The 15,204-nt window shown below is 47.2% G+C and overlaps 1 protein-coding gene across 1 annotated transcript in view; it reads right to left on the bottom strand.

Annotated features, from left to right (window-relative positions):
• pcp4b (Purkinje cell protein 4b) overlaps positions 1 to 9,785 on the bottom strand; it is a 32,915-nt gene extending 23,130 nt beyond the window's left edge. The window contains exon 1 of the mRNA XM_035623376.2: positions 9,620 to 9,785. Within this exon, the coding sequence (XP_035479269.2) occupies positions 9,620 to 9,628 (9 nt within the window). The 5' untranslated portion in view covers positions 9,629 to 9,785. The remainder of the gene's footprint in view (positions 1 to 9,619) is intronic.
• Between the last annotated feature and the right edge of the window lie 5,419 nt (positions 9,786 to 15,204).

Here is a 15,204-nt window from a genome sequence, read left to right as displayed (position 1 = left end):
CCTCCAAGATGCTTTTTTCTCGTCGTCCATCTTCAGAAATGTGTAGTTTCACCACGACAGACGCACGTCGACAACATCCTCCGTCGCAAACTCGCGGAGGATTCTCTGCTTTTTCCGAAGTCCTATGAATCCTCCTGTACACCTTTCCTTCGCCTCGTGACGTCTTCCATTAAGGCCGAGGTAAAGTGGTTTTGGAAAAGGCGACAGGAAGGACTCTCTGAATCCAACCCCCTTCACGGGGAGTTTTCCGGCTCATTGCTGGACGTCACCAAGTCCCTGCAGGCACTGGCCTGATTTCACGTTGTCGATCTCACTGCTCGTGTTCCCTCGTTTATTAAAGACATTTCATATCACCGCAGCAACATCCAGGAGCATCAACAGCAGCGCGTGGATCCACCAGGGCATTGGGGCGAAGCAGGCCCAGGTCCGCGGGAAGCGGAGCGTCGCGATGCTCGATAACAGACGTTCGCTGTCAGCCCGTGATTCATGTTCGCTTCATGTTCCACCTCAGTGCCGAAGCCGACGCGCCGTCTCGGGTCCGCCGCCGCCCGCTGAGCTCATCTCAGTCCGGTAGATCCAAAGAGATAAAAAGGTGGAACGTGCCGCCGCCGGTTTTCTTTTTCCGCTCGACTTCGTTTAGTTCGTAACGGGAGGTAAAGTGGACGCCACGTAGCGCTCCGTACTTGGAGGAAGCTGATGACCTCCACTGTGGGTTGTGTGAAGTGTGATCCTGCACTTTACTACCAAAATGTGCGCACATATTTAAAGTTTGCTCTCATCGTGAAACCAAATGCAAGTGAATTTCTCTACTGTAATATATATTACTGGTGTATTAACCCTTCAGCTCCGATTCTTTTTGACAATGTGATATTTAGTCTTGTGTTGCTTTATTTGCCTCATTCTGAAACTCATTCAAATTGATTTTACTTCATTAATATCTGAAATGAATCAATATGCATCAATTAAAACATCCAACTTAATATTTCTGCCATGAAATATATATATTTTGAGTATTAGTATAGTACCAAAAAAAATATCATTATAAGACCATGTGTTAACGCTACAGTGTGTAAATATTTAGAAGAAGTCATTCACAGAAATTGAATATATTGTCCATAACTCTGTGTTCATATATCGGTTAAATATAGTTCCATGAGGTGGACCGACCTCCGTGTGAGTCTCCATGTTTCTACGTCGTGTTGAATACGCTTGTTGAACTAAACGCTCCAGAATACGTCGCGTTCACGTAGAATTTTCTGACGCTGCTGGAAACCGGAAATGGAATCAGCGGTGCGACGCCATAAAGTGTCCCCTGTCGGTCGCTCAGTCGGTCGCGGTTTGCAACTTTACCACCAGATGGCGCCGGAAAATTAACTTGACCTTTTTTTCAGTTGATAGCTGAAAATATTGTATCCGTGCGGACGTATATAGATATGTATAGATGTATATAGAACGGTATATATGAACGGTCCGTTTCGTGTCCTTGAAGTTTCCTCATCTCATCCTCCTGCCGCAGCCACGTCTCATGACGCTCACTGAGAATAAAGACACGGGACATTAGGCAACAAAATCTTCTAGTAGGCGAAAAAATTGATCGAAGGCAATTTGCTGATTTGCAACCTGGGTAAAAGAGATGAGCAGGATCTGATCTGTAGCCTCTCGTGGCGACTTGATGTTCACTGAGATCAGTCACTGTATCCTCCTGGATATCCAAGAACACATCCGATTTTTTGACAAGCTCCATTTAATTTAACTGTGAGAAAAATCGACCATCTCAATTTTAACAACACAGTATGAGGAACCTGGCTCCTCAAGAGTCTGGACTTTTGGAAGGAAACTCTTTATTCTTTATTGTAAAAACCAGACGTCTAACACATTAACAACAAACATAACGTTGGCTCCTCATCTGATTCGCCAGCGGCCTGGTTCAGATTTCACAGCAGCTGCTCTGCGTCTCACGGTGGTTCTGGTCGGAGCGTCGGAACAGCGGAGCAGATTACGTTCAACAACATTAACCAGAAAGGGCTCTCTCGTTTCTGAGGCGACCGTGTTGAGTTTCCACAGAGGACAACGGGGTTTGAACTTTCACTCGGAACAAACGGACTCAAGTCTCATCCATGTGTTCACTATCTAACACATTCCAGTGTTAATACTAGGGATGGACCCATACTGGTACCAGTATCGGGTATCAGGTCCAATACTGTGTTCATGTACTCGTAGTTGTACTCATAAAACGACACCGATACTACAGCACCAGATACCGCTACGGCAACATGGCGTCCACTAGGCGGCTGAGCAGGGGGAGGAGCCATGTCCGCAGTTTGTCGCAAAAACAAGTAAAAACTGTACAAAAACAAAAAAGCTGGCACATAATATTTCATGCTACCAGCTAGAGCTGCAACTAACCATTATTTCCATCATGGATTAATCTGTCGATCTCTTTCTTGATTAAGCGATGAGTTGTATGGTTCATAAAATGTCATGAAATGGTGGAAAATGTCGATCGTGTTTCCCCAAAACCCCAACATGATGTTTTGTTTCGTTCGCACACCAAAGATCTTCAGTTCGCCGTCACAGAGGAGCAGAGAAACCAGAACATATTCACATTTATAAGCGGAAATCAGAGAATTATTACTTCCCCCCCCCCCCCCCCAATTTCACCGATTAATCGATTATCAAAATAGTTGGCGATTCATTTAGTGGTCGATTACTAATCAATTTACTCGATTAACTGTTGCAGATCTTCAACCAGCACACACCAGTTACACAGCACATGAAAGCCGTGTTAACCAGAAGAGAAACGACTCGAGGAGCGTGAATTCAGAGCGTGAGGAGGAAAAGGAAGCGGCCTGCGTGTGCACGAGCCTCTGAGGAGATTTTTCAATTTGTCCAGATATTCGCACTGGGGACGCTGCAGTCTCAGACCTGCTTCTCTAACCTCCTTACTTATTAGGTTATCTTGGCCTGTGGACCCCCGCAGTCCCCGAAGTCTCCGTGTCCTCGCACTGTGACGCTGTGAGCAGTGTGCAGCAGTAATGTCGCTCGGCTCATTCCCGCTCAACTCGCCAGGTGAATGAGTGAAGGTGCCACGGCCGCTGACATCGCTGAAATGTGTTGATTTGCGTGACGGCGGTTCGGGGGCGCAGGCGGCAGAGACGACCGCTGCGACTGCGAGAGACACACACATTATATCTGTGGCGCCTATTATCGTACATTAGCACGCTGTTGCGCTCGCACGTCCCAATCTGTGGCGTTACAACTCGGACGGACAGCGAGAACGATAAGGTAACGGCAACATCGTATGATGTTTGAGCATTTCTCCATTTTTATTGGTGTTTTTAACGATATTCTGTCAACCTCAGAAGCAGACATTCGGAGACGATTCATCTGGTTTAATGTGACAGTGGCTCCTCCGTCAGCTGCAGGATGAAAAGAGCTTTTTCTTCCAGAGATGTCAGTTTCATTTATTGATGCGCTTTAAATTGTGCGTTGCAAGATGCAAAATCCATGGAGCTGAGAAAAACCATCAGGCCCGTGTTCATCTCTGGTGAATTTATGTCCGCATGATAATAATCAAGACAGGAGCAACACTTGCTTCTTAAAAGTCTGTTTTCATCCATGTCACTTAACCACCCGGTGTGGAAAAGTGTCGCCGTGCGTTCGACGCGCAATCCGAGTGATTTACGACGACGACGACGACGCGGCGGAGTAAATTGCCGTCGTCCGTATCTCGTCTTGAGATGATGTCAAAGATCGTGTCGGTTGATGGATCGTGTGTTGATTAGACTCGGAGGGGAAACTGAATCGGTTATGAATCAACATGTAGATACTAAAATAAAAAGACAGGCGAATGTGATTGTTAACGAAGGTAAAGCTTTTCATCTGACACAACGCGCTTACGTATTTTCAATCTGGAGTAACATATGAGTTACAACGTCATGATGTGACGTTGCAGCACTTTTGTCCATAATATTAAAAGCACTTTGACGAGACAACGCGCCATCAGAATCAACACGACATCACCTGTTGCCAACTTACAACCATCGGGAATCGAACCCAGACGACGTGTACCTAAGGCGACGGTGTAACCCACCAAGCTACAACATCAGAATGCCTCTAAGTGTAGAACAGAGTCCATTACAACAGCAGCGACAGACGAACGGCGATAAATCACAAGCGGGTGAGTATTTATTTCTCTGAATTTGCATTTTAATCCGTTCACGGAGACTCGCCAGTTTCGCCCCGTTGAACCATTAAGATGAAATAGCTGCAGTCTCTCTCCCGAGTGGGGTCCATCTGCCCGGCGGACATCGAACGTGAACGCAGTAGCAGATCTACACAATCCACCAAAAGTCCCCTAATCCAGCAGCACGTTGCACTAAAGCTGCTTAATATTTGAAACATGGGTCCGGACCAGTTCCTGCTCTCCATCCATCCATCGTCTACCGCTTTATCCATTTAAGGGTTGCGGGGGGCTGGAGCCAATCCCAGCTGACGTTGGGCGAGAGGCGGGGTTCACCCTGGACAGGTCTCCAGCCTATCACAGGGCCACATACAGAGACGGACAACCATTCACTCTCACATTCACACCTACGGTCAATTTAGAGTCTCAATGAACCTGACCCCATTCTGCATGTCTCTGGACTGTGGGAGGAAGACGGAGAACCTGGAGAGAACCCACGCACACACGGGGAGAACATGCAAACTCCACACAGAAAGGCCCTGGTTGGTTTGAACCGGGACTCGAACCCAGAACCTCCTTGTGAGGCGACGGTGCTGACCACTACGCCCCCGTGCAGCCCAGTTCCCGCTCTGCTGTAGGTTTATCAGTCTGCAGAGAGACTAGAGAGACAAAATGCAGATGTTTTGTTCGCCCTCAGACGCGGCGGCGGCGGCGGCGTGCGTGTCGAGGGTTAAGTGCCTCGTGCTCCTCGCGGTAAAATCTGCCGATGACGGACGGAGAACAAATGTTTTGAACTCTTGAGATGAAGCGAGCTCCGAAAGTAATTTCTCACGTTCGCCCCCTCGATAATAACCGCTAATGAAAACAGATGTGATTACTCCGACGGGGGTTTTAATAAAACATGATGCATCAAAAGCTGAGGAGGAATAACATTCGCCTCCGCCCTGACTCGGAGACATTAAGACGGGGATTTCTTTTCCTTTTACGACTGCTGCTGCACGTGTTTGAACCTCAGCATCACACGATCCCATCTGGGAGAGCTGGGAGAGCGATGGTGTGTGAAGAAGGGCTGCAACTCACCAGGATTTTCATCAACGTTTTATCCGTCCATTATTTTATCCATCAATCGATCAGTTCTTTGGTTCATAAAATGTCGATCGTGTTTCCCCCAAACCGCCAAGACGATGTTTTGTTTCGTCCACACACCAAAGATCTTCAGTTCACCGTCACAGAGGAGCAAAGAAACCAGAACATATTCACATTCAAGAAGCTCAAATCAGAGAATATTGACTTTCTTCTTCATAAAAACTACTTGAACCGATAAGTAGATTATCAAAATAGTTGCCGATTCGATTACTAGTCGATTAATCGATGAACTGTTGCAGCTCCAGTGTGAAGGAGACGTCAGTCCAGCACTGCTGCCTCAAGACACAACGCAAGTCATTGTCTGATGAAATCCAATGCGGTCGGTCGTCTTCCTCAAAAACTGCAGGAAAACCCAAACTGTAGAGAGTGATTGTCTCTGAAACACGTCCCGTACCTCACGAGCATCACGTCGCAGCCACGGCGACGCACAAAAGGCGTCAGCCTCCGCAGACCTGTGAGGCCGTTGACGTGATGACGTCCCTGGTCCGGGGTTACTTCAGTCGAAGCGCTCAGTGCTTTGAACGGATTAAACAGCTTTTTCTGTCAAATGGCGTTTCCTATCCACTGGCTGTCTTCGATCCATTCCGCCGGACGCAGAGTACGACAGGTCTGAATGTGACTGCGTGTGATTTGTCACTGCGAGTCGTCCACATGCGGCCAAAAGTCTGTGGATCCCAGAAGAGGAAGCTGGTGCTTGTCATAACCATCTGGCAGCCAATCATGGCCTCTCTTCCTGTCTGTTCTCTCTAAAAGAGCTAATTAGCATGTTGGTTCATTCCCAGCTGGGGCCACGATGATGCAGGTCATGAAAATTAACGACTGGAAGAAGAGAAAAACAGACCGGGAACATGACTTCCCAACTGCACAAGAATGTACATACCTGCTGACACACACACACACTGTACATTCACCTCCTATGAGCTCACCCATCACATCTGTGTGGGCACGTGAGCGCCGTCACGCTTCTCTGATGGTAATTAGCGCAGAGCAACAATATGGACGGGAGGATCAATAAGAGGAGAGCCTTTATCCCCAGAGGAAGGTGCAGGAACTAGAGATCGCGCCGCTGCTTTGGCTCCAGGACTTGGGCTTCGTAATGAGTCAGCGGACTGCAGGGACGTGACGGCGTGTGTGCAATTTTGTACAGTCTGAAAACGCCTGTGAGTCAACAGCAGTTCAAGCCCCCTTGGAAAAACTGTGCCATGGAACGGACGTTGGCTTTTCACCGAGCCGAGCACCCGGACACGTCGCTGTTCACTGGGAACGCTCGCTCCTGTTCTCTTTGTCTGGTGACGCGTCCCCTGGCTCGTGTTCATGCTCACGCTGCAATTCAGTAAAAAACTGAGTCCGTTAAAAACCTCTCCGACCAACAGACATCGAGAATTTTAAAACAATATTTTACATTACTTTTGCTGACGCTTTTGTCAGCCCACACTTAGATGACGTGGAATCAAACCCCCGACCTTCTGTGTCCAGAGTCAGTGGTGTGACCCACTGAGCTGTACCATCTGGTTTCACCTTCTAACAAACCAAACTCAACACCGATGTTGACTCTCGCTTCGATTCACTTCTTTTCTTCGACTGAGGTTATTAGCATGCTAGCTAGCCGCCCCCCCCGGCCAATCCCATCTCATAATTCCACTCCACTTATGCCTATTTCGTACGACACAATTTTAGATCGCCAGTCGCCAACCGCTGCGTTCTTTTCAAGGATGACAACTGACACGTCGCCAACTCCGACTACATTTGTAGAGGGCTAAGTCTCTAGACAAAATGGTGAGAGCCAATCAGAGCGCAGGACTACGGCCTATTCGTGGGGTTTCTCTCCTGGTGAAAGGTCGTGCAGTGTTGTGGTCAGAAAGTCGACCCTCAGGCCGACATCAGCTCGAACTCTTCTTCTCAAAGTGTCCGAGTCAACAACTGTTTCCCACCATCTTGAGAACACGGCAGCTTTTCATGCTCCCTCTGTCGGCTCGTTCTTTCTTCCCTCCGCGCGAACACGACGGCAGCTGTCAGAAGCCTTCGGGACTCCGGCCTTGTGCCGCCGGATTTCTCTTTCGGCTTCTGGAAGTTGTCGACTTGTTGACCTTTGAGCGGCGTGCTTGTTCTGCGCAGGTGTGTGTAGATGAAGTGCGGAGAGTGTGATGGAGGGAAGGTGGGGGGGGGGGGGGGGGGGGGGGGGGGTCGGCGCTGCAGTGCTGACCACTGCGAGACTCATCCATCCAGAACCTGCTGAGCTGCTCTGCTTCGATCCACTGGCTCCGAGTCAAGTTCGGAGACGGGATGCGTTGGAGAACAACTCCACTCTGCGCCGTTCTTTCACCAAACGGATCAACTGAGCAGAAACTCCATCTCCTCCTCCTCCTCCTCCTCCTCCTCCTCCTCCTCCTCACACTCGTACGACGGCCGACATCTTTTAATCGACAGGATTAAGCAGCGTCTCTTTACTTTAGACATTATAACCAAAAAAAAGGCCCGGGCGAGAGACTCAATTATTCAAAAGCTGTTAGAGCTCCTGTTGTGTGTGTGTGAGTGTGTGTGTGTGTGTCTGTGTGTGTGAGTGTGTGTGAGTGTGTGTGTGTGTGTGTGTGTGTGTGTGTGTGTGTGTTTCATCTTTTATTGAGGCGGCCGGTGAGAGACTTGTTATAAACAGCTTGCGGGCGAAGCTTGTTGACGTCTGCCACCGATCCATTTTAAAGGGGAAAGACAAGACTGCGTACCGGCTGCACTGCAGGACTGAACTCCATTAACGCCGACGTTCTACCTGACGGCTGCTGTTGGTTGGTGCGTTTCACACCTGAGGAGGTTTAACGGCTGCTCATGGGACTAACAGACACACTATACCTTCACCACACCCACAGGGACACGCAAAAACAAAACTGCAAATTAAACTGTGTGCTTTTCAAAAGCAAATACACCCTTAACTGTACACTGCACATGCAAAACAGGAAAACTGACACGACTCCAGTTGCCTAACATCTTCCAAAAAGAATAATGTTCTGCTGTGCTGTCTGTCACACTTCGCTGATGTGCAGCCGGTTTGATAAAGCGTCAATTCAAGCGTCACAACACTGAGCAGCACGATTTCATATAAATGTACTATTCTAATATTATCTGTGTACTGTAACATAAATACTGTAACATCTACCGTTGGAGACAATCAACTGCAAATCAAAGTCTGATTTTTAAAAAAGGATTTAAAGATCAGACCATCAGCTCTCTTCTCGTCATTTATCAACTCATACAATGTCGTGGCAGGATTCTTCTTCCGGTCATTCCACCGTGAACTTGTGCAGAATGAAATAACTCTCCATTAAAAAAAAAAAGCGAGCTATTAATATCCTCCTGCTGCCTCCACTATCCAGTGAGTGTAGAGCTGAACATCTGTGACTGTACGAGATCGGGGGAGTGAGATGTGGGAGCACAGCGAGGCTGTAAACTCCCCCCGTGGTGTTGGATCAGTGATGCCCGGCACGGAGAGGAGATAAACCCACGGTGGCAACAGTGTGCTGGTTGGTACAGTACAATCAGTGTGTGTGTGTGTGTGTGTGTGTGTGTGTGTGTGTGTGTGTGTATCCACCACACAACATCACCCACACGCTTTAAAATACATGGCACAATACATGTTTGCTCATATCAGATAAATGGGACAGACTTTAAATGATCATTTTTCTTCCATGTTGCTGCATTTCTGTGACAATTCACATCCATCCTCTCCTCACTGTGGCTCTTCATGCTGTAGTAACTGTCAAACCACACTGTCACCTACACGCTTTAAAATAAACGGCAGAATATATATTTTTGAATGATAATTTTTCTTCCAATTTTTGCTGCATTTCTCCCCCAAAAAAATCAAGTCCAAAGTAAAAACGCTCTTCTTCTCTGGTTAATAACCATGTTCACACTGAAATCCATCCTCCCCTCTTCACTCAAGCTCTTTCTACTGTAGTTACTGTAAAAAAAAAAACACCCACAACACCCACAGTTCACATCGTGACCGAAAACGTGTTGCGCGTCTGAGCCATTGAGGAGAAAATTAAAATGATTATCTATCGTCAACCCTCCACACTGTCACTTCAAGGGGGGGGGGGGGGGGGGGGGGGGGGGGGGGCGGTGTTAGGGCAGCAGCAAACGTCGCTCATCAGTCTCACATAGCAACCGATGATGATTTCAGCCTCACATCACGATGCCTCGCTCCCGCGCAATGGCGCGCGGATCGTGCGTAAAAATGAACCCAATCGTTTTTCTGTCTCTCTTTCTTTTTCAGAGCGACGGAACGCGTCATCCTACCTCGCTCATGTTGGCAGGTGGTGTCGAGGGGCTTCTCTTCTGTCTCCAGCTGCGGCGGGGGCGGAAACGAGAAGTTTCGGCGGCGACAGCGGCTCTTCTCCGGTGCGAGTGGCCCGCGCCGCGGACCGGAGCAGCTTTATATGACGGAGTTCAGCCCCAACTCCGGCTGCGTGTCGTCACGACACCGGTGAACCAATGGGAATGCCGCGGGCAATAATGTGTGTGCGCGTGTGTGTGTGTGTGTGTGTGTGTGTCTCTCACAAGTCGCCACCCAACTCCTTCCTTCAAATATTCATTATGCTGTGTAAAACCTTTTTCATCATGATCAGCCAAACGCAGCCCCCCCGCCCCCCCGCACCGCGCTGATGAACAGAACGAACCCCCGCGCGCACGAACGTGAGCGTCGGGAGGCGTTTCACGCGTCAATCATCTTGTCATCCATAGAAACTGTTTAGTTGTTTCACGACGTGTCACTCCCACCTGAGTGTGTGTGTGTGTGTGTGTGAGCCTCATAACACAAAACACTTCATGTAAAAAGGCAAAAAACAAATTTTTCTCTGATATGTCTTGTTACATAAACCTTTCAAAATATCAAAACACAAATTCCTATAATCATGGACGTCGTCTTACATTAAGCGTTTTGCAATAGAAGCCCATGAGAAAAGACTTGAAGTCACTTAATGTGCCGAAGCAGCGATAATAATCACCAAATTTCTCTCAGATATGATTTGTCAAAAATCTACCCCCGAAAACCTATAATTATGGACATTATCTTCAGTTAAGTCATATTAAGCATTTTCCTTAAAATGGGCTCTTAAAGCTACACTATGTAAATATTTAGAAGGACTTATTCACAGAAATTGAATATATTGTCCATAACTCTGTGTTCATATATGAGTTAGATATAGTTCCATGAGACCGACCTCCGTGTGAGTCTCCGTGTTTCTACGTCGTGTTGAATACGCTTGTTGAACTAAACGCTCCAGAATACGTCGCGTTGAATTTTCAGACGCTGCTGGAAACGGAAAATGGAATCAATGGTGCGCCGCCATAAAGTGTCCCCTGTCGGTCGCTCAAGTTGGTTGCGGTTTGCCACTTTACCACCAGATGTCGCCAGAAGCATTGGCTTGAAGCATTTTCCTTGAACTTAGCTCTTATTGGGGAACACGTAATGTAAGATTACGTCCATTGTTAAAGGATTTCAGTTTTGATTTCTTCACAGGTGTAAGTGTTTATGAAATGACATCTCTTAGAGAAATTCTGTGATTATTGATCGCTGCTTTGGCAACATTAAGTGACGTTAAGCCTTTTCACATTAAGCGTTTCTGAACGTCCCCAAAAAAGTAAAATTGTGTTTGTAACTTTTTAATTGCATCGCCGTAATATTTACATGATGTCATTGTAATTCTATTTTAATGTAATTGGCCGTGACCATAGCCTTGCTTTCTGTCCTGCTCACATTGGTTGCATGATTTAAGGTTTATTGTTGTTGTAGCATAAGATGATTTGATTTCCTCCGCACGGTGCATTTCCCCCAAATAACAGCATGTTGAATTTATTGCATCAGAGAGACGGAGCTCTGCGTTTTAATTCCATTAAATTAACTGAGAGAGAAAGAGCTGGTGATTTATCATTGCGGTCATTTATATTGGGCTTGTGTAATCCTTTTAAATCGGTTTCACAAACAAAGGTGTATCAAATTTTCATTTGTGCTCAAACCATACATCCATTTGTAGAAAGAAATCCGGATTGCGACGTCTCCTGCTCTTCCAAACGGAAATGGAAATGTTTCAGACGGAAGAGAAACTGGACCGTGTCCCTGATTTTAGATGCGACCTGAGGGTTGTTCCACCTCCCTGTGGACTGTCGCTGGGGCTCTTCAGGCCCAGCGGAGCGCTGATGGATGGTGGAAGAGGAAACTGATTACAAATGAAGCCTGACGTCTCTGCTGCTCCGACCCGACCTCTGTGTCTCCGGGTAGAGCTGTCAGTGCGCCCGAGAAGCTGCGGTGGGTTTACACTGGAAATGGCTTCAGGGTGTTTTGTGCCACAGAATAAATAGTCCTCGAGCTTCTCTTCGCTTCACATAAGTTGGAGGAGAAGAGGAAGTGGCTTTGTTTTGCGCATCATGGGCAGCAGAAGGTTGGTTGTGCAGGTTTATGAGGAACTGTGATGCCTGAGACGTACGGACGGGCTGACGTTGGAGACGACCACCACGAAAGATCCAAGACACGGAACGCAAAAGAATGTTTTTCATCCGCCCACCGTGACGTCACCCGTTGCTTTGTGAGCTGCTGCTTTGAATCCTAGAGTTCAGCATTTTGACCAGCGCCATCTTGTTTTTGTTTTTAACCAGACGAGATATGGTTGAGGCCGTGTGGTTGAGCCACGACCAGCTAAGAGATTGCAACGTGATTGGTTGTACATTCTTCTTCATGGTTTTTTTGTTACGTAGGCAGTTAAATGTAGTTAAATGTAATGTACAAGGACGCATTACCCTAACCCTGACCACAGCCACCACCGTAACCATCGTGAACCATAAACATCTAGGGAAAAATGTTTACTGGCGTCGCAGGAGTCGCCCTCTGCTGGCCATGGCAGAGAAAACAGGTTTTTCTCCGGACAAAGCGGCTACGGCAGTTTTTTTATATACAGTCGATTATAGTCGATTGAATGTACAGTAGCAATATCGAAAACTTTCAGATTGCACCGTTAAGTACGTAGTATGACTCATGCAAAAGGCACATTTTCATAAAAGGGGCAGTAGGCGATTTTAATCCAATACACTTTTTGTCAAATTCAGTCCCCCCGGACTCTTCATCAGGGGCAGTAGATCTGACAACTCTCCATCCTTCTTGCTGTAGAGGCGGTCGCACCTCACATCCAGAAACTAACACAAAAAGACTAAGAAGCTCAGTAAAGTTATCATCATCATCACAGTATTCGTTAAAAGAATCATCATTACATCACAGTAACGTGTCGTGGACCGTCTCCGCGAGGCCTCGGCCGGTCGGTGTTTCATCTGTAACGCGTCCCGCTGGGGGACATCTCGACGCTGTTGTGTTTCATTTCCATCTGGGTTCTGACTCCTTGGATTATTCGGAGGCAGCACCTTCATGCTGCCTTGTGCCGTTGAACACGCTCCTCCCTCCCCGAGTCGCACACACTCAGATCTATTTTTAGTGGTGAGCTGTGGACTTCTATGTAAATCTATGGTAACTAGGCCCTTTTTGTAGATGTTGGCATGAACTTCTTCGAGATTAAAATGTTTTTTTGTTTGGAAGCCCCAAATACACAAACAGTGAACCCGCACCGTCTCTCATTTAAATAATATCCAGGCACATATTATTATCATTATTATGTTAGGTGAAAGGCCTAATTTAATTTATATATTATTCTTTTTTTGTTACTGTGAAAACTTTCAACCAGGGCATAAACACATCTTACCATCTCGCGTTTGAGTGGGTACAATACTCAATCAATTTTCTACAAGCCACGGTTGTAAAATGTGTGTTTGCCTCCTGCTGCGATTGGCGTGAAGCAGAGCGAGAGCGCGTTGTCGACAGGGATCGAGAGAAAACAGATGAACACATGAACGTTTCGCCGCTGACTGGACTAGAAACGAATGGACACGGGCCGCAATTCAAATATATGTGTTATGTCTGTGAGTAATACATTCTCACCGCAAACATCCAAGTACATGAGGGATAAATCAGAGGGTAAGAATATTTATGAGACGCGGTAAAATAAGAGAATCCCTTATTGGTCGAGGAAATGTGCCATGTTACAGCAGCAAAGTGGATGTTTGTTAAGAATAGAGGAGTAAATTAATAAGTGAACACTCGATGTAAACAAAAGGAGTTAGACGTAATATATACAAAGTCAGCAGAATGCATGTACAGTGTGAACAGATAAATGAATCAGTCGGTTTCATTTGTATAACCCAAATTCACAAATCACACTTTGCATCATAGGGCTTAGCAAATTGGAGAAAGTTTCCATTATCCACAATGTGACCGCAGCCGCGATGAAGTCGAGTCAGTGACGTATGACATGTACACTCACATAAACAGTACGAATAAACCCTAATCATCAAGGCGTTATTTTCTCTTGTGGGCAGGGACAGTCAGCGATCAGAGAAAAGAGGTCAAACAGAACAACTATCGTTTCATAAAAGAGCTGAATTGAAGAAGCCGTTCTGTACAGTCAGTCGGAATCAGTTTTTTCGTTGAATCTCCAAAAACAACAGAAGCACTCACGGACAGTAGTGACACGGACCCAGTGACAGCTCAGAGCTGAGCGTTGGTTTCACAGTTCACGCTGCATGAAGAACAGGAGCTGAGTGTAAAGTGTGTACACACACACACATCGGCCCTGCGGCAGGGGGAAGTGATTCATCCTCATCATTATGTTATTTCGGACTCCGCAGGAGGAGGCTGAGCTGCGATCTGCACACGGCTGCCCACAGCTCACCCGACCCCCGACAGTTTTACCACCAAGGGAAACAAAACGTGCCCGCGGCTTCTTGCAGTTGCACGACTCAGTCGGTCCGTTTAAAGGATCCGGGGGAACAGTTTAGTGGCATCAGGTCGTGGAGTGGACGTCACCCTGTCGCCCTCTGGGTAAAGGCCCGATCCAGAGGTTTGTCTGTTCTGAGCAACATGTTGGACTCGGTGGCAGAGGACCTGCTCCTGATGGGGATACTACAACGAGGGGAATATCGCTGGTCAAAGTCTAACTCGGGCTGCACGGGGGCGTTGTGGTCAGTAAGAAGGTTCTGGGTTCGAGTCCCGGTTCGAACCAACCAGGGCCTTTCTGTGTGGAGTTTGCATGTTCTCCCCGTGTGTGCGTGGGTTCTCTCCGGGTTCTCCGTCTTCCTCCCACAGTCCAGAGACATGTAGAATGGGGTCAGGTTCATTGGAGACTCTGAATTGACCGTAGGTGTGAATGTGAGAGTGAATGGTCGTCCGTCTCTGTATGTGGCCCTGTGATTGGCTGGCGACCTGTCTAGGGTGAACCCCGCCTCTCGCCCAACGTCAGGTGGGATTGGCTCCAGCCCCCCCGCGACCCTTAAATGGATAAAGAGGTAGACGATGGATGGATGGAAAGTTTGACTCCACGTGAAGCCACTCTGCGCAGATTGTTCGCCACTGCTACATTTGCGTTGGTGCGACCGTAACCCCGAAGGTTTGTTTAGACCGACAGAAAAAGAAAAAGGCGAATGATTCTGAAGTGTTGACAATGGAGGACAACATGTTTTACTCGAGTGCGTAACGCCGGTAAACACAAATGATCCTGCGGCCAAACGGACGCGAGAGACGCGATACAAAAATCCGCTTTGCTTTTTGATCTGAAGCAACAAAAACGCAGATATTCTTAGTTCCATTTGACTCTAGATATTATTAATATCATTTTTCCATCTCTGCTGAAAGACTCCTTCACACTGGACCTTCTACCAACACATCGTCTCTGTTCCCTCTGGAATGACCCGGATATGATCGTGTCGTCAATTTGCCGGAGCAAATACGCACTCGGCTGAAAAATGACAAAGAGCATTTCTTGTGGCGGTAGAGAACAGATGATGCA

Source organism: Scophthalmus maximus, chromosome 11, assembly GCF_022379125.1.
Source record: "Scophthalmus maximus strain ysfricsl-2021 chromosome 11, ASM2237912v1, whole genome shotgun sequence".
NCBI classification, from domain to species: Eukaryota; Metazoa; Chordata; class Actinopteri; order Pleuronectiformes; family Scophthalmidae; genus Scophthalmus; species Scophthalmus maximus.
Note: the sequence above shows the minus strand (reverse complement) of the source record. Positions and strands in the feature narration are given on the sequence as shown.